Here is a 19792-nt window from a genome sequence, read left to right as displayed (position 1 = left end):
AACAAGACCTGCAGCTTAGTTTAGTTTATAGTTACAGCGCGGAAACAGGCCCTTCGGCCCACCGAGTCTGTGCCGACCATCGATCCCCGCACACTAACACTATCCTACACACACTAGTGACTATTCACACTTACACCAAGCCAAGTAACCTACAAACCTGCACGTCTTTAGAGTGTGGGAGGAAACCGAAGATCTCGGTGAAAACCCACGCAGGTCACAGCTCGTTCCATACACCTACGTGCAAACTCCGTACAGACAGCACCCGTAGTCAGGATTGAACCCGGGTCTCTGGCACTGTGAGGCAGCAACTCTACCGCTGCACCACTGTGACTCTCCCACACGACGTGTGACAGCCGTTAGGTATTGGGGAAGGGCTGGTGCGGGGACACGGAGCCAGAATCCCCTGGCCATTCACATACCTTCTGATCATACTGCAGAAACTTCTGGAAGTCAAAGAGCGTCACTTGACAGTGTTCTGGCCTCTCCACATTCCTGCAGGCACAAGGTGGCCAGGATTATAGTCACAGAGTCACACAGCAAGGAAACAGGCCCTTCACCCACGCTGACCAACATGCCCCATCTCTCTCTCTCTCTCTCCCCGTCCCTCCCCCACCCAAGTCGCACCAGCTTCAAAGTCGTCTTGTTGAGTCTCGTTGTCTGTAACTCGTTTTCACTGAGCCCACAGCTAACAATGGCCTGTCTCCTTTAGCAACATACTGTTTTGCATATCTTTCATTCATCTTAATATCTTTTGTTCTGTATCACTCTACATCATCGTCTATATCTCTCGTTGCCCTCTCCCCTGACTCTCAGTCTGAAGAAGGGTCTCGACCCGAAACGTCACCTTTCCCTTCTCTCCAGAGATGCTGCCTGACCCGCTGCACTAGTCCCACCTGCCTGCGTTTGGCCCATATCCCTCTAAACCTGTCCTATCCATGTGCCCGTCCAAGTGTTTCTTAAACATTGCGATAGTCCCTGCCTCAACTACCTCCTCTGGCAGCTCGTTCCATATAACTGGTGCTTCGGTTTCTTCCCACATTCCAAAGACTGTAGCTCTTCACTGGACCTCGGTACACGTGGCAATAAACTGGACTAAAATTGCCCTGCACCATCTGTGTAAAAACATTGCCCCTCAGGTTCCTATCAAATCTTCCCCTCTCACCTTAAACCTGTGCCCTCTGGATCTTGATTCCCGTACTTGGGGTCAAAGACCCTTATACAAAGACCCTTCACCCCTTAGCCTTGCGTATTAGAAAGGCGCTATATAAATCCCATCCATTATACAGTTTCCTCATGATCTTTTACACCTCGATAAGCATTCCTGCGCTCCAAGAAATAAAACCCTCAAGTTATGAACAAGAGGGATCTGGGCCAAACGCGGGTACTGACTAGTGTAGATTGCACATGTTGGCTGGTGTGGGCAAGTTGGGCTGAAGGGCCTGTATCCACTCTCCATGCCACATAGAAAAATAGAAAAATAGGTGCAGGAGTTGGTCACTCGGCCCTTCGAGCCAGCACCGCCATTCAATATAATTGTGGCTGATCATCCAAAATCAGTACCCCGTTCCTGCTTTCTCCCCATATCCCTTGATTCCATTAACCCCAAGAGCTAAATCTAACTCTCTCTTGAAAACATCCAGAGAATCGCTCTCTGCTGCCTTCTGTGGCAGAGAATTCCACAGATTCACAGCTCTCTGGGTGACAAAAGCTTTTCCTCATCTCAGTCCTAAATGGCCTCCCCCTTATTCTTAAACTGTGACCCCTGGTTCTAGACTCCCCCAACACGGGGAACATTTTTCCCGCATCTATGGCCATCTTGTCATCTGAAGTACAACATGAAGTTAGTTGTGCATCACCATGTCAGTGTTGGTTCTCATCCACAGACCAGCCCTTGAACGCACGATCTTCTGTGTTACAGTCATCAATTATTCAACAGATATTACTTTGCAAAATGACTGGTGCCAACAAATGCATTAACTGAAAAAACAATGTTTTTTTAAATAACAATGACCATATCAAATTTCATTCCAGGCTGAAGGAGACCAGGATTACTTTGGCAAGAGGCTCTCGTGACATGAATCGACTTTGAAATGGAGGAAAGGTTTAAGATGAACAAACGCTGAAGATAACTGAATGAAAGTTTCCTTACCTGAGAGGAAACGACAGCTCCAGCTGTTCAATTATCTGCACGCACAAAACAAACGGCAACAAATTTAGTTTAAATATATATATTTTTAGTTTTAGAGATACAGCGCAGAATCAGGCCCTTCGGCCCACTGAGTCCATGCCGACCAGCGATCCCCACACATTAACACTATCCTACACACACTAGGGATAATTTACATATAGGCCAAGCCAATTGGCCTACAAACCTGCACATCTATGGAGTGTGGGAGGATCCGGAGAAAAGAGACAACAGACAATAGGTGCAGGAGTAGGCCATTCGGCCCTTCGAGCCAGCATCGCCATTCAATGTGATCATGGCTGATCATCCACAATCAGTACCCCGTTCCTGCCTTCTCCCCATATCCCCTGAGTCCTATCTTTAAGAGCTCTATCTAACTCTCTATTGAAAGTATCCAGAGAACCAGCCTCCACCGCCTTCTGATGCAGAGACTTCCACAGACTCACAACTCTCTGGGTGATAAAGTGTTTCCTCATCTCCGTTCTAAATGGCTTACCCATTATTCTTAAACTGTGGCCCCTGGTTCTGGATTCCCCCAACATCGGGAACATGTTTCCTGCCTCTAGCGTGTCCAAACCTTAATAATCTTATATGTTTCAATAAGATTCCCTCTCATCCTTCTAAACTCCAGTGTATACAAGCCCAGCCGCTCCATTCTCTCAGCATATGATAGTCCCGCCATCCCGGGAATTAACCTTATAAACCTACGCTGCATTCCCTCAATAGCAAGAATGTCCTTCCTCAAATTTAGAGACCAAAACTGCACACAATACACCAGGTGTGGTCTCACCAGGGCCCTGTACAACTGCAGAAGGACCTCTTTGCTCCTATGCTCAACTCCTCTTGTTATGAAGCCCAACATATCATTAGCTTTCTTCACTGCCTGCTGTACCTGCATGCTTACTTTCAGTGACTGATGTACAAGCACACCCAGATCCCGTTGTACTTCCCCTTTTCCTAACCTGACACCATTCCGATAATAATCTGCCTTCGTGTTTTTGCTACCAAAGTGGATAACCTCACATTTATCCACATTAAACTGCATCTGCCATGTATCTGCCCACTCACCCAACCTGTCCAAGTCACCCTGCATTCTCAGAGCATCCTCCTCACAGTTCACACTGCCACCCAGCTTTGTGTCATCTGCATATTTGCTAATGTTACTTTTAAACCCTTCATCCAAATCATTGATGTATATTGTAAATAGCTGCAGTCCCAGCACCGAGCCTTGCGGTACCCCACTAGTCACTGCCTGCCATTCTGAAAGGGACCCGTTAATCCCTACTCTTTGTTTCCTGTCTGCCAACCACTTCTCTATCCATGTCAGCACTCTACCCCCAATACCATGTGCCCACTAATTTTGCCCACTAATCTATGTGGGACCGTATCAAATGATTTCTGAAAATCCAGGTACACTACATCCACTGACTCTCCCTTGTCCAGTTTCCTAGTTACATCATCAAAAAATTCAAGAAGATTAGTCAAGCATGATTTCCCCTTCATAAATCCATGCTGACTCGAACCGATCCTGTTACTGCTATCCAAATGTGCGGCTATTTCATATTTTATAATTGACTCCAGCATCTTCCCCACCACCGATGTCAGGCTAACTGGTCTATAATTCCCTGTTTTCTCTCTCCCTCCTTTCTTAAAAAGTGGGATAACATTAGCTACCCTCCAATCCACAGGAACTGATCCTGAGTCTATAGAACAATGGAAAATGATCACCAATGCATCCACGATTTCTAGAGCCACTTCCTTAAGTACCCTGGGATGCAGACCATCAGGCCCTGGGGATTTATCAGCCTTTAGTCCCATCAGTCTACCCAACACCATTTCCTGCCTAATGTGGATTTCCTTCAGTTCCTCCGTCACCCCAGATCCTCTGGCCACTAGTACATCAGGAAGATTGTTTGTGTCCTCCTTAGTGAAGACAGATCCAAAGTACCTGTTCAACTCATCTGTCATTTCCTTGTTCCCCATAATAAATTCACCTTTTTCAGTCTTCAAGGGTCCAACTTTGGTCTTAACTAATTTTTTCCTCTTCACATACCTAAAGAAGCTTTTACTATCCCGCTTTATATTCTTGGCAAGCTTAGCTTCATACCTCATCTTTTGTCCCCGTATTGCCTTTTTGGTTATCTTCTGTTGTTCTTTAAACATTAACCAATCCTCTAGCTTCCCGCTCATCTTTGCTACGTTGTACTTCTTCTCTTTAATTTTTATACTGTCCCTGATGTCCCTTGTCAGCCATGGTCGCCCCTTACTCCCCTTGTAACCTTTCTTCCTCTTTGGAATGAACTGATCCTGCACCTTCAGTATTATTCCTAGAAATACCTGCCATTGTTGTTCCACTGTCACCCCTGCCAGAGTATCTTTCCAGTCAACGTTGGCCAGCTCCTCCCTCATGGCTCCATAGTCCCCTTTGTTCAACTGTAACACTGACACTTCTGATCTACTCTTCTCCCTCTCTAATTGTAGATTAAACCTGACCATGTTTTGGTCACTACCTCCTAATGGCTCATTAACCTCGAGGTCCTTTATCAAATCCGGTTCATTACATAACACTAAATCCAGAATTGCCTTCTCCCTGGTAGGCTCCAATACAAGCTGTTCTAAGAATCCATCATGAAGGCACTCTACAAAGTCCCTTTCTTTGGGTCCAGTACCAACCTGATTTTCCCAGTCTACCTGCATGTTGAAATCTCCCATAACAACCACAGCATTACCTATACTACATGACAATTTTAACTCCTGATTCAACTTGCGCCCTATGTCCAGGCTACTGTTTGGGGGCCTGTAGATTAGTCCCATTAGGGTCTTTTTACCCTTACAATTCCTTAGTTCTATCCATACTGACTCCACATCTCCTGTTTCAATGTCACCCCTTGCAAGGGACTGAATTTTATTCCTCGCCAACAGGGCAACCCCACCCCCTCTGCCCACCTGTCTGTCTTTTCGATAGGAGGTATACCCTTGAATATTCAGTTCCCAGCCCTGGCCCTCTTGCAGCCATGTCTCAGTAATTCCCACAACATCATACTTGCCAGTTTCTAACGGAGCCTCAAGCTCGTCCACTTTATTCCTTATACTTCGCGCATTCATATACAGCACTTTGACCTCCGTATTCACTTCCCCCCTCGCAATTGGCCCTGACCTTACTCTGTTGTCCATTCTCGAGCTTTCCATCTCATTAATTCGAGAATCTTTTGTAATTTTTCCTGTAGCCACTTCCCCTTCAACTCCATCTTTATACTCCCAATTTGTCAATCCCTCTCCCCCAGTATTTAGTTTAAACCCACACGTGTAGCCCTAGCAAACCTGCCTGCCAGAAAACCCACGCAGGTCACGGGGAGAGCGTGCAAACTCTGTACAGACAGCACCCGTAGTCAAGATGGAAGCGGGGTCCCTGGCTCTGTGAGGCAGCAACTCTACCGCTGCACCACCATGCCACTAACAGATATTGAGAAGCAGGCTACAGGATGTGCGGGAACGGAGACATTGACTGCTGGACATGCAGACACGGACAAGGGCAGAATCTCACCAAGATGGTCAGCCATGGACATTGGGAATGGACTTTGTGGAACTCCGGAATAACCAGGTGTGGGCTGGAAGGAGAGGGCCAAAGACATGCATGTTTGGCCGTTAAATGGCTTCGGTAAGTTGTAAAATTGTCGCTAGTGTGTGTCGGATAGATCTGCCCTCTGAAGGTGGCACGGTGGCGCAGTGGTAGAGCTGCTGCCTCACAGCGCCAGAGGCCCAGGTTCGATCCTGACTACGGGTGCTGTCTGTACGGAGTTTGCACGTTCTCCCCGTGACCTGCGTGGGTTTTCTCCGGGTACTCTGGTTTCCTCCCACACTCCAAAGACACACAGGTTTGTAGGTTAATTGGCTTTGGTAAAATTATAAGTTGTCCCCAGTGTGTGTAGGATAGTGTTAGTGTGCTTGGATCGCTGGTCGACACGGACTCAGTGGGCCGAAGGGCCTGTATCTGCTCTGTACAGCCTAAAGTCCTGGTTTGGTGGGGAATAATAGATCTGCAACAAATTACCCACCAAAGCGCAAAGAAATCGCTGGTTTAGAAGAATGAGGGGGGACCACATTGAAACGTCCAGAATAGTGAAGGCCTGGATAGAGTGGATGTGGAGAGGATGCTTCCGCTAGTGGGAGAGTCTAGGACTAGAGGTCACAGCCTCAGAATAAAAGGATGTTCCTTTAGGAAAGAGATGAGGAGGAATTTATCTTGTCAGAGGGTGGTGAATCTGTGGGATTCTTTGTCACAGACGGCTGTGGAGGCCAAGTCAGTGGATATATTTAAGGCAGAGGTAGATAGATTCTTGATTAGTATGGGTGTCAGAGGATATGGGGAGAGGCGGGAGAATGGGGTTAGGAGGGAGAGATAGATTCTTGATTAGTACGGGTGGTTAAGAACTGCAGATGCTGGAAAAATCGAAGGTAGACAAAAATGTTGGAGAAACTCAGCGGCTGAGGCAGCATCTATGGAGCGAAGGAATAGGTGACATTTCAGGTCGAGACCCTTCTTCAAACAGTTTCTCCAGCATTTTTGTCCGAAACGTCATCTATTCCTTCGCTCCATAGATGCTGCCTCACCCGCTGAGTTTCTCCAACATTTATGTCTACCTTTGATTAGTACGGATATCAGGGGTTCACAAGGTCATAAGGGATAGGAGCAGAATTAGGCCAATCGGCCCATCACGTCTACTCCGCCATTCAATCATGGCTGATCTATCTCTCGCTGCTAACCCCATTCTCCTGCCTTCTCCCCATAACCCCCTGACACCCATACTAACGTACTAACATGTTCTACCGTCAGTGGGGGCAGCAGAGACCCTACAGTCAGCACAAGCTTCACTTACCGGCTTCTGTGCATCAAACATCAGGTTCCGATAAAATTGGCCAAAGTGTCCGCAGCTCATGTCCATCCTCGTGTCCAGCTCCTGGTGGGAGGAACAAAGTACAGGACCGTGAGTGGGAGGCCCACGCCATGCCCACCACTCTGCCCCTCTGATCCATCCTAGCCCAACGTAGGTGAAGAGAGCAGCAAACCATTTACAACAGTCCCAACCAAAACGTCAGTCTGGGCAGCACGGTTTTCTCCGGGTGCACCGGATTCCTCCCACACTCCAAAGACGTGCAGGTTTGTAGGTTAATTGGCTTCAGTACAATTATAATTTGTCCCGAGTGTGTGTAGCGTAGTGTTAGTGTACGGGGTGATTGCTGGTGTTATGTTCTCCACAGATGCTGCCTGACCCGCTGAATTACTCCAGCAATCTGTGAAACGTCACCTATCCATGTTCTCCACAGATGCTGCCTGACCCGCTGAGTTACTCCAGCACTCTGTGAAACGTCACCTATCCATGTTCTCCACAGATGCTGCCTGACCCGCTGAGTTGCTCCAGCACTCTGTGAAACGTCACCTATCCATGTTCTCCACAGATGCTGCCTGACCCGTTGAGTTACTCCAGCACTCTGTGAAACGTCACCTATCCATGTTCTCCACAGATGCTGCCTGACCCGCTGAGTTACTCCAGCACTCTGTATCTTTGTATCTTTGTTTGTAAACCAGCAATCTGCAGTTCCTTGTGTTTCCAATAATTTAGCCCGTCCAGTCTGACCTTTAGCCACAGGGCAAGAACAAACTGCAACTTTGTGCATTCTCTCTTTTTACGAAATATATAGATAAATCCTTAAAAACGATGATTTCACTGTGAGCCGAGTTTATAAGGTATCAGTGTGACAATACGATCAATGTTATTGATCGGCGCGCACTTATGTCTTCCACATGATATTCCCCAAGTAGCAGCTCACTGCACTGGTGGTGATGTAGAGAATGTGAGCTGTGTCTGACATTAACCTTGGATTCTTGCAGAACAAGGCCTTCAGCTTGGTTTAGTTTAGTTTAGAGATACAGCACAGAAACAGGCCCTTCGGCCCACCGAGTCCCCGCACACTAACACTATCCTACACATACTAGCGACAATTTACAATTAAACCAATCCAATTAACCTACAAACCTGCACGTCTTTGGAGTGTGGGAGGAAATCGAAGGTCTCGGGGAGAACGTACAAACTGCGTACAGACAGCACCCGTAGTCGGGTTGGAACCCGGGTCTCTGGCGCTGTGAGGCAGCAGCACTACCCGCTGCTCCACTGTGCCGCATGAGCTGGCTGAGATGTGTAGAGTTACTGTCACCCTGCTGTGTCGTTTATGACCCTGGGAATGGTCTGCAACGTGGTAGTGACGGGGAATTTATATATGAACCAGCTCGCTGTGCTGAGCAGTGTCCTTACTGTGTGTATGGGTCGGCACGGTGGCGCAGCGGGTAGAGCTGCTGCCTCATAGCGCCAGAGAAACCGGCATGTTTTGGAATGAACATTTATAAGGAATTAGAATGATCACTAACTATTTTGTTTAAGGAGGAACTGTAGATGCTGGAAAAATCGAAGGTAGAAAAAAAAAATGGAGAAACTCAGCGGGTGAGGCAGCATCTATGGAGCGAAGGAATAGATGACGTTTCGGGTCGAGACCCCCGACGTCAGTCTGAAGAAGGGTCTCAATCCGAAATGTCGCCTATTCCTTCGCTCCATAGATGCTGCCTCACCCGCTGAGTTGCTCCAGCATTTTTGTCTACTAACAATTTGGTTAATAATTGTGCTTAGGTATAAGAGTAAAAAACAGTTTACGTTGAAGCAGCTGTAGTTGCTGCCTCACAGCGCCAGAGACACGGGTTCCATCCTGACTACGGGTGCTGTCTGTACAGAGTTTGTACGTTCTCCCCGTGACATCCCACACTCCAAAGACGTGCGGGTTTGTAGGTTAATTGGCTTCGGTACAAATTATAAATTGTCCCTAGTGTGTGTAGGATAGTGTTAGTGTGCGGGGATTGCTGGTGGGCACGGACTCGGTGGGCCGAAGGGCCTGTTTGAGCGCTGTATCTCTAAAGTCGAACGTTTCAGGACTGTAACTGGGAAAGAGAGAACAAAGGGATTTGACAAGGTTGCAGTAAAGGGGAGAGCGGTTCTGATCCGCAGACCCGGGGAATTTGTACAACAGCTGAGTGAAGTTCAGTCTAGTTTATTGTCACGTGTACCGAGGTACAGTGAAAAGCTTTTGTTGCGTGCTAACCAGTCAGCAGAAAGACAATACATGGTTACAATCGATCCATTCACAGTGTACAGATACATGATAAGGGAATAACGTTTAGTGCAAGGTAAAGCTAGCAAAGTCCGATCAAGGATAGTCCGAGGGTCACCAATGAGGTAGATAGTAGTTCAGGACCGCTCTCTGGTTGGGGTAGGATGGTTCAGTTGCCTGATAACAGCTGGGAAGAAACTGTCCCTGAATCTGGAGGTGTGCGTTTTCACACTTCTGTACCTTTTGCCCGATGGGAGAGGGGAGAAGAGGGAGTGGCCGGGGTGAGACTGGTACTTGATTATGCTGCTGGCCTTGCCGAGGCAGCGTGAGGTGTAGATGGAGTCGATGGAAGGGAGGTTGGTTGGTGTGATGGTCTGGGCTGCATCCACAATTCTGTGCAATTTCTTGTGGTCTTGGATGGAGCTGTTCCCAAACCAAGCTGAGATCCTTCTTCCCTGTGGCTATCAAACTGTACAACTCCTCCCCTTTCTGTCGTGGGGTAGACTGAGACTGACTTCCCTCCCCCCCCCCCCCTCAATCTTTGCAAATTCCCAATCCTTTCCACTCATCACTAATTCCATGTTTCATAAATCATATTGTGTTTTGTGAGTGTTGGCAGATCAATTTCCCTCCTGGGATAAATATAGTATCGTATGGTACTGTCCCATATGCATCTTGATCAGGTGCTTCCTGTGGTGCATGTGTAGATGTGGGGGAGAGTATAACCGCGGAGTGAGGTGTTGCTACTCACCGACAGCCTGTCTCTGAGGAACCTCATGTTGGGCACTCGGTAGTTGACCTGCGGCAGCAATGCCTTCAGCTCCTTCACCGTGACGCTGGTGAACAAAACACACGTGTGATCTTTCCACTAGTGGGACAGTCTAGAACTAAGGTCAGAGTGATAGGAGTAGAATGTCCCGTCAAGTCTACTCCACCATTCAATCATGGCTGATCTATCTCTCCCTCTTAACCCCATTCTCCTGCCTTCTCCCCATAACCTCTGACACCCGTACTAATCAAGAATCTATCTATCTCTGCCTTAAAAATATCCACTGACTTGGCCTCCACAGCCTTCAGTGGCAAAGATTTCCACAGATTCACCACCCTCTGGCTAAAGAAATTCCTCCTCATCTCCTTCCTAAAGGAACGTCTTTTACTTCTAAGGCTGTGACCTCTGGTCCAAGACTCTCCCACTTGAGGAGAGGAACGGGATACTGATTGTGGATGATCAGCCCTGATCACATTGAATGGTGGTGCTGGTTCGAAGGGCCGAATGACCTACTCCTGCACCTATTGTCTATTGTCTATAGAGGAAACATCCTCTCCACATCGACTGTTTGCAAGCCTTTCACTATTCTGTAAATGTCACCTATTTTCTATGGGGTTGGGAGGGAGAGATAGATAGAAACATCGAAACATAGACAATAGGTGCGGGAGTAGGCCATTCGGCCCTTCGAGCCAGCACCGATCATCTAAAATCAGTACCCCATTCCTACTTTCTCCCCATTTCCCTTGATTCTGTGAGCTAAATCTAACTCTCTCTTGAAAACATCCAGTGAATTGGCCTCTACTACCTTCTGTGGCAGAGAATTACACAGATTCACAACTCTCTGGGTGGAAAAGTTTTTTCCTCATCTCAGTCCTAAATGGCCTCCCCCTTATTCTTAAACTGTGACCCCTGGTTCTGGACTCCCCCAACATCGGGAACATTTTTCCTGCTTCTACTCTGTCCAATCCTCTAAGAATTTTATATGTTTCTATAAGAATCCCTCTCATCCTTCGAAATTCCAGCAAATACAAGCCCAGTCGACCCATTCTTTCATGACCAAAACTGCACACAATACTCCAGGTGCGGTCTCACCAGGGCTCTGTACAACTGCAGTAGGACCTCCTTGCTCCTAAACTCAAATCCTCTCGCAATGAAGGCCAACATTTCATTAGCTTTCTTCACTGCCTGCTGTACCTGCATACTTACTTTCAGTGTACAAGCACACCCAGGTCTCGTTACATCTCCTCTTCTCCTAATCTGACACCATTCAGATAATAATCTGCCTTCCTGTTCTTGCCACCAAAGTGGATAACCTCACATTTATCCACATTATACTGCATCTGCCATGCATCTGCCCACTCCCCCAACCTGTCCAAGTCACCCTGCAGCCTCATTGCATCCTCCTTCAGCCATGATTGAATGGCGGAGTGGACTTGATGGGCCGAATGGCCTAATTCTACTCCTATTTTCCATGACCATATGACACCATTCATCATTGTCTTCAGTTCTGGCTACGTTACAGGACTGATATTGTCAAGCTGGAAAGGGGTCAGGGATGATATACCTGGATGTTGCCAGGACTAGAGGGTGTGAGCTACAGGGAGAGGTTGAGGAGGCTGGGTCTCTATTCCATGGAGCGCAGGAGGATGAGGGGTGATCTTATAGAGGTGTATAAGATCATGAGAGGAATAGATCCGGTAGACACACAGAGTCTCTTGCCCAGAGTAGGGGAATCGAGGACCAGAGGACATAGGTTCAAGGTGAAGGGGAAAAGATTTAATGGGAATCTGAGGGGTAACATTTTCACACAAAGGGTGGTGGGTGTATGGAACTAGCTGCCGGAGGAGGTAGTTGAGGCTGGGACTATCCCAACATTTTGAAACCAGTTAGACAGGTACATGGATAGGACAGGTGTGGAGGGATATGGACCAAACACAGGCAGGTGGGATTAGTGTAGCTGGGACATGTTGGCTGGTGTGGGCAAGTTGGGCCGAAGGGCCTGTTTCCACACTCTGTGACTCGGTGTCTCTGCGACTCTGTCCCTGGGTCCACACAACAAGTGATGGTGGAGCAGTGAGCGGTCTCAGTGGGAGTGCAGTGCGGGCTGGTCGACACCTTTGACCGGGGAGGTGGGGTGGACCGTGGGAGGTTACAGAACATTCTGGATTCCTCTGAGAACCAGGAGCAGCCCCCGAGGGGGTGGGGGGGCGAGCGAGGCAGGAGCAGGAGGAGGAGGAAGGAGGCCTGAAGACCACAGGCCATGACCACCCACCTGTTCTCTTTGTTCCTGTCCATTGTGTTGTACTGTTTCCTGAGCCACCTGTGGACAGAGCAGGCACGACGGTCAGTGTCCGAGCTGTCAGTGTCCGAGCGGTCAGTGTCCGAGCGGTCAGTGTCCGAGCGGTCAACTCAGAGCGGTCAGTGTCCAAGCTGTCAGTGTCTGAGCGGTCAGTGTCCAAGCTGTCAGTGTCTGAGCGGTCAGTGTCCGAGCTGTCAGTGTCCGAGTGGTCAGTGTCCGAGCGGTCAGTGTCCAAGCGGTCAGTGTCCAAGCAGTCAGTCTCAGAGCGGTCAGTCTCAGAGCGGTCAGTCTCAGAGCCGTCAGTGTCAGAGCGGTCAGTCTTAGAGCGGTCAGTCTTAGAGCGGTCAGTGTCAGAGCGGTCAACCCAGAGCGGTCAGTCTTAGAGCGGTCAGTCTCAGAGCGGTCAGTCTCAGAGTGGTCAACCCAGAGCGGTCAGTCTTAGAGCGGTCAGTCTTAGAGCGGTCAGTGTCAGAGCGGTCAACCCAGAGCGGTCAGTCTCAGAGCAGTCAGTGTCAGAGCGGTCAGTCTTAGAGCGGTCAGTCTCAGCGGTCAGTCTCAGAGCGGTCAGTCTCAGAGCCGTCAGTGTCAGAGCGGTCAGTCTTAGAGCAGTCAGTCTTAGAGCGGTCAGTGTCAGAGCGGTCAACCCAGAGCGGTCAGTCTTAGAGCAGTCAGTCTCAGAGCGGTCAGTCTCAGAGTGGTCAACCCAGAGCGGTCAGTCTTAGAGCGGTCAGTCTTAGAGCGGTCAGTGTCAGAGCGGTCAACCCAGAGCGGTCAGTCTCAGAGCAGTCAGTGTCAGAGCGGTCAGTCTTAGAGCGGTCAGTCTCAGCGGTCAGTCTCAGAGCGGTCAGTGTCAGAACGGTCAACCCAGAGCGGTCAGTCTTAGAGCGGTCAGTGTCCGAGCGGTCAACCCAGAGCGATCCGTGTCCGAGCAGTCAGTATCTGGGTTGTCAGTGTCCAAGTGGTCAGTGTCTGAGTGGTCCGTGTCCAAGACAGCGGTCAGTGTCTGGGCAGTCAGTGTCCGAGCGGTCAGTATTCGAGCGCTCAGTGTCCGGGCGATCGGTCACACACTGACGTCGCAACAACAACCGCAGATGCTAGCATCCTCAATAAAACGCACAGTGCTGGAGGAACTCAGCAGGTCAGGCAGCATCTGTGGAGGGAACAGACAGACAGACAGCCATACAGAGGCACGGTGGTGCAGCGGTAGAGTTGCTGCCTCACAGCGCCAGAGACCCGGGTTCCATCCTGACTACGGGTGTTGTTTGTACGGAGTTTGTACGTTCTCCCCGTGACCCGCGTGGGTTTTCTACGGGTGCTCCAGTTTCCTCCCACACTCCAAAAACGTACAAGTTTGCAGGTTAATCGGCGTGGTAAATTTCCCCTAGTGTGTGTGTGTGGGATAGTGTCAGTCTACGGGGATCGCTGGTCGGCACGGACTCGATGGGCCGAAGGGCCTGTTTCCGTGCTGTATCTCTAAACTAAACAAAGCAAAACTGGCATTGAAGGTAATTTTACATCTCTGTGGGATGTGGAAGAAACTCACAGTCACATGGTGAATGGTGAAGGGGGGAGCGGAGTGTGCGGGAATCGAGGACCAGAGGACACAGGTTCAAGGTGAAGGGGAAAAGGTTTAATTGGAATCTGAGGGGTAACTTTTTCACACAGAGGGTGGTGGGTGTATGGAACGAGCTGCCGGAGGAGGTAGTTGAGGCTGGGACTATCCTAACGTTTAAGAAACAGTTAGACAGGTACATGGATAGGACAGGTTTGGAGGGATATGGACCAAACGCAGGCAGGTGGGACTAGTGTAGCTGGGACATGTTGGTGGGTGTGGGAAAGTTGGGCCGAAGGGCCTGTTTCCATGCTGTATCACTGTGAAGGGCCTGTTTACGAGAAGCTGTGAGAAGTCCAGAACTGGGTACGTTTTACATGAATGAATGAATGAATGAATGAATGAATAAGTTTATTGGCCAAGTATTCACATACAAGGAATTTGCCTTGGTGCTCCGCCCACAAGAGACAACATGACATACAGTGACAGTTAGGAATGACACATAAAACATTAAACATTAATAATAAAACATTATCGATTAAACATGTGAATTAAATAAAATACCAGAGCACAAGGAGGCTACAGATTTTTGGTTGTTGAGTAGAGCTACTACTCGTGGGGAAAAAAGCTGTTTTTATGTCTGTCTATGGCAGCTTTGACAGTCCGGAGTCGCCTTCGCGGGTGAGAGGGGTCAGAGATGATCTTACCCGCTCATGGGAAATAAATGAAAGTTGTCATCTATTGCCGCAAGCAATGCAGCAAAGAATGAAGGGAACTGTGGGCATGAGAATATCAAACCCAGCCTGACATCTGCAGCAAGACTGGCATCTTTAGACTTGAGCCTGAGCTCATCTACATACGTCATAGGGTCAAGAATAAAACATATAGCCTCATATCTAGACAAGAAGGACAAATGATGCCACACGCCATCTTTTATTGTGTAATCTTTGACACTGAACATGGACGTTACAGCAGAGGACTTCATCAGTGACAGGAGCAGAATGAGGCCATTCGGCCCATCAAGTCTACTCCGCCATTCAATCATGGCTGGTCTATCGAAGGTAGACACAAAAAGCTGGAGTAACTCAGCGGGGCAACTCTCTCTGGAGAGTGACGCTTCAGGTCGAGACCCTTCTTCAGCCTGATAGACACGGCTGATCTATCTCTCCCTCCTAACCCCAGTCTCCTGCCTTCTCCCCATATCCCCCGACACCGGCACTAATCAAGGTGTCTCTGCTATAGGTGGAGAGATGGTGTATTACCGTTCCAGGTGGAGAGGTGTGGGAGATTTCTGCACGTCCTGCACCAACCAGTTCAATCCTGTTATCCACGTGTTGATGTCATCTTCATTGAATGCTGAAGGAACAGAAACACAATGTCAGGCCATGCGTTTTATTGAGCAGCTGGAAATATTGCTGGAAATCTGGAAATAAAATCAACAAAAGCTGGAGAAACTCAGCGGGCAAGACAAGAAATGTGGAGAAACAGACCAACATGCCCCATCTACACAAGTCCCACCTGCCCACATTTGGCCCATTTCCCTCCAAACCTGTCCTATCCATGTACCTGTCTGTCTAACTGCTTTCAGCTGGTTTCAACCGAAGATAGACACAACAGGCAGCATTTCTGGAGCGAAGGAATGGGCGACTTTTCAGGTCGAGACCCTTCTTCAGACACTTCTCGACTCGAAACGTCGCCCATTTCTTCTCTCCAGAGATGCTGCCAGTCCCAGGGAGTTTCTCCAGCATTTTGTGTCTACCTACTTGTCGAACTGTTTCTTAAATGTTGGGATAGTCCCAGCCTCAACCACCTCCTCTGGCAGCTTGTTCCATACACCCACCACCCTCTGTGTGAAAAAGCTGCCCCTCAGTTTCCCATTAAATCTTTCGCCCTCACCTTAAACCTATGTCCGCTGGTTCCTAATTCCCCTACTCTGGGTAAAAGTCAAGAGAAAGAGTGTTGACATTTCAGTCATAAGGTCCTTTGCTGGGTAATCGGCCCTTTGTAAATTGCCCCAAGTGTGCAGGGATTGCATGAGACAATGGAATAACATAGAACTGGTTTGAACCATCTTCCTGCATCTAGCCTGTCCAACCCCTTAAGAATTTTCTAAGCTTCTATAAGATCCCCCCTCAATCTTCTAAATTCTAGCGAGTACAAGCCGAGTCTATCCAGTCTTTCTTCATATGAAAGTCCTGACATCTCAGGAATCAGTCTGGTGAACCTTCTCTGTACTCCCTCTATGGCAAGAATGTCTTTCCTCAGATTAGGAGACCAAAACTGTACGCAATACTCCAGGTGTGGTCTCACCTTTTCCTATTCGGCCACCATTCAGACAATAGTCTACTTTCCTGTTCTTGCCACCAAAGTGGATAACCTCACATTTATCCATATTATATTGCATCTGCCATGCATTTGCCCACTCACCCAACCTATCCAAGTCACCTTGCAGCCTCCTAGCATCCTCCTCACAGCTAACACTGCCCCCCAGCTTTGTGTCATCCGCAAACTTGGAGATGTTGCATTCAATTCCCTTGTCCAAATCATTAATATATATTGAACATAGCTGGGGTGCCAGCACTGAGCCTTGCGGTACCCCACTAGTCACTGCCTGCCATTCTGAAAAGGACCCGTTTACTCCTCCTCTTTGCTTCCTGTTTGCCAGCCAGTTCATACGATGGAATTTAGAAGATTGAGGGGGGATCTTATTTTTTTTTTCACACAGAGAGTGATGAATCTGTCGAATTCTCTGCCACAGAAAGTAGTTGAGGCCAGTTCATTGGCAATATTTAAGAGGGAGTTAGATGTGGCCCTTGTGGCTAAAGGGATCAGGGGGTATGGAGAGAAGGCAGGGATGGGATACTGAGTTGGATGATCAGCCATGATCATATTGAATGGCGGTGCAGGCTCGAAGGGCCGAATGGCCTACTCCTGCACCTATTTTCTATGTTTCTATGTTTCTATGAGAGGAGTTGAGTAGAGGAGCAAAGAGGTCCTTCTGCAGTTGTACAGAGCCCTGGTGAGACCACACCTGGAGTATTGTGTGCAGTTTTGGTATCCAAATTTGAGAAAGGACATTCTTACTATTGAGGGAGTGCAGCGTAGGTTCACCAGGTTAATTTCAGGGATGGCGGGACTGTCATATGTTGATAGATTGGAGCGGCTGGGCTTGTATACACTGGGGTTTAGAAGGATGAGGGAAGATCTTATTGAAACATGTAAGATTATTAAGGGTTTGGACACTCTAGGCAGGAAACATGTTCCCGATGTTGGGGGAGTCCAGAACCAGGGGCCACAGTTTAAGAATAAGGAGTAAAACAGCGATGAGGAAAAACTTTTTCACCCAGAGAGTTGTGAGTCTGTGGAATTCTCTGCCTCAGAGGGCGGTGGAGGCAGTTTCACTGAATGCTTTCGAGAGAGAGTTAGATAGGGCTCTTAAAGATAGTGGAGTCAAGGGATATGGGGAGAAGGCAGGAACGGGGTACTGATTGTGGATGATCAGCCATGATCACATAGATTGGCTCGAAGGGCCGAATGGCCTACTCCTGCACCTATTGTCTATTGTCTATGATCTTATTTCAGAGACATTGCATTGTGTTTGCCACAGGAATTATCAGCTCCTCTGCATCAGCTACCAATTGGCAGCAAACCAAAGAATGCGGCGCAGTTGTGCGTGGGTTTTCAACGAGATCCTCGGTTTCCTCCCACGCTCCAAATACGTGCAGGTTTGTAGGTTAATTGGCTTGGTATAAATGTAAATTGTCCCTAGTGTGTGTAGGATAGTGTTAGTGTGCGGGGATCGCTGGTCGGCACGGACTCGGTGGGCCGAAGGGCCTGTTTCCCCACTGTATCTCTAAACTAAACTAAACTAAAGTACAATGAGGAGAAGCTCAAAGAAATGCATGTGAAGAGCATCTTGACAATAGACATAGAAACATAGAAATTAGGTGCAGGAGTAGGCCATTCGGCCCTACAAGCCAGCACCACCGTTCAATATGATCATGGCTGATCATCCATAATCAGTACCCCGTTCCTGCTTTCTCCCCATATCCCTTGATTCCATTAGCCCTAAGAGTTCAATCTAACTCTCTCTTGAAAACATCCAGTGAATTGGCCACCACTGCCTTCTGTGGCAGAGAATTCCACAGATTCACAACTCTCTGGGTGAAAAAGTTTCTCCTCATCTCAGTCCTAAATGGACGACCCCTTATTCTTAAACTGTGACCCTTGTTTCTGGACTCCCCCAACATCGGGAACATTTTTCCTGCATCTAGCCTGTCCAATCCCTTAAGAATTTTATATGTGTCCATGATACCCTCTCATCCTTCTAAATTGCAGTGAATACAAGCCCAGTCGCTCCATTCTTTCATCATATGTCTGTGCCGCCATCCCAGGGACTAATGTGGGACAGAGTGCACTGGAGATGTGTAGGTGGATGCAGGAAATGCCAGAGTTTCTGGGCCAGACAGTTGAAGCCACAGACATGAGCAGCAATGTGGGAATGTACAAGCGGTCAGTGTCAGAGTCATGCAGAGTGGTGGGGGGGGGGGGGGGGGGGCTAGAGGGAGCACAGGAGCCATCCCAACCAGGAGTGGAAGGCCAGTACACACAAAACGCTGCAGTAACTCAGCGGGACAGGCAGCATCTGTGGAGAGAAGGAATGTGTGATGTTTCGGGTCGAGACCCTTCTTCAGACTCAATAAGCCTTCACCCCAGCAGCATGAATATTAACTTCTCTAACTTCAAGTAATCCTTGCTCTCCCTCTCTCTCCATCCCTCCCCATTCCCAGTTCTCCCACCAGTCTGATTGTCCCCGATTACATTCTCTCTCTGTCAGCTTCCTTGTCACCTGCTCCCAGTTAACAATAATCTAGTCTACATTCTCCGTGAACTTTGTCCACTTTGATCTGTCCTTTTCATACCTTATCCTTCCATATCTCTGTCTCCCTCTCCCTGACTCTCAGTCTGATGAAGAGTCTCGACCCGAAACATCACCCATTCCTTCTCTCCAGAGACGCTGCCTGACCCGCTGAGTTACTCCAGCATTTTGTGTCTACCTTCGGTTTAAACCAGCATCTGCAGTTCCTTGCTACACATGTTGAATGTCAGTATGTCTGAGACACCAGTGGCCAATGAAGGTGAGGGGGTGATTAGTCTTTGGTACGGTGGGGTGACTGAAGGTTCAGCATCTTGGGGAGCGATTATCTCAATGGATTTATCCATCGTGAGAGTTTCCACTGCTCAAGATGGATGAAATACTCGTCCTAAGTTGTAGTGGGTTGCAGTAAACTTTCGACTTTGAACGTTACTTTTAGACTTGGGACTTTACAGATGCAGGGCAGTAACAGGCCCTTCGACCCACCGAGTCCGCGCTGACCAGCGATCCCCCCCGCACACTAGCACTGTTCTACACACTATAGGGGCAATTTACAATTCTTACAGAAGCCAATTAACCCAAAAACCGGAGCAGCCGGAGGAAACCCACGCAGGTCACGGGGAGAACGTGCAAACTCCGTACAGACAGCACCCGTAGTCGGGATCGAACCCGGGTCTCTGGCGCTGTGAGGCAGCAACTCTACCCGCTGCGCCACCGTGCCACACTGATACAGTGGATCTAATTAGATCTGAACAGATGTTATTAATTTAATCAACAACTAATCGCCGACTGCTTGCTGCAAGAATGGCGTTTCAAACGTCACTGTTGGAGGGGCAGCCTAGAGACTCTACAACCTGAGAGGCTGAGAATCCTGAGGACTAGATCGGGTGGACGCATAGAGTCTCTTGCCCAGAGTAGGGGAATCGAGGACCAGAGGACATAGGTTCAAGGTGAAG

The 19792-nt window shown here is 48.5% G+C and overlaps 1 protein-coding gene across 2 annotated transcripts in view; it reads right to left on the bottom strand.

The window, feature by feature from the left end:
- The window catches only part of LOC116972541 (1-phosphatidylinositol 4,5-bisphosphate phosphodiesterase gamma-1-like), a 127882-nt gene that overhangs the window by 75949 nt on the left and 32141 nt on the right, over nucleotides 1-19792 (bottom strand). For both annotated transcript variants that reach the window (XM_033020365.1, XM_033020366.1), the window contains exons 3-8: nucleotides 15223-15316; nucleotides 12382-12429; nucleotides 10092-10176; nucleotides 7063-7143; nucleotides 2150-2184; nucleotides 420-492 (exon numbers count right to left, since the gene is read on the bottom strand). In XM_033020365.1, the coding sequence (XP_032876256.1) occupies nucleotides 420-492; nucleotides 2150-2184; nucleotides 7063-7143; nucleotides 10092-10176; nucleotides 12382-12429; nucleotides 15223-15316 (416 nt within the window). The remainder of the gene's footprint in view (nucleotides 1-419; nucleotides 493-2149; nucleotides 2185-7062; nucleotides 7144-10091; nucleotides 10177-12381; nucleotides 12430-15222; nucleotides 15317-19792) is intronic.

The sequence above is a fragment of the Amblyraja radiata genome, chromosome 4 (assembly GCF_010909765.2).
Source record: "Amblyraja radiata isolate CabotCenter1 chromosome 4, sAmbRad1.1.pri, whole genome shotgun sequence".
Taxonomy (NCBI): domain Eukaryota; kingdom Metazoa; phylum Chordata; class Chondrichthyes; order Rajiformes; family Rajidae; genus Amblyraja; species Amblyraja radiata.
The sequence above is the reverse complement of the archived record's forward strand: the minus strand, read 5'-3'. Positions and strand labels throughout refer to the sequence as shown.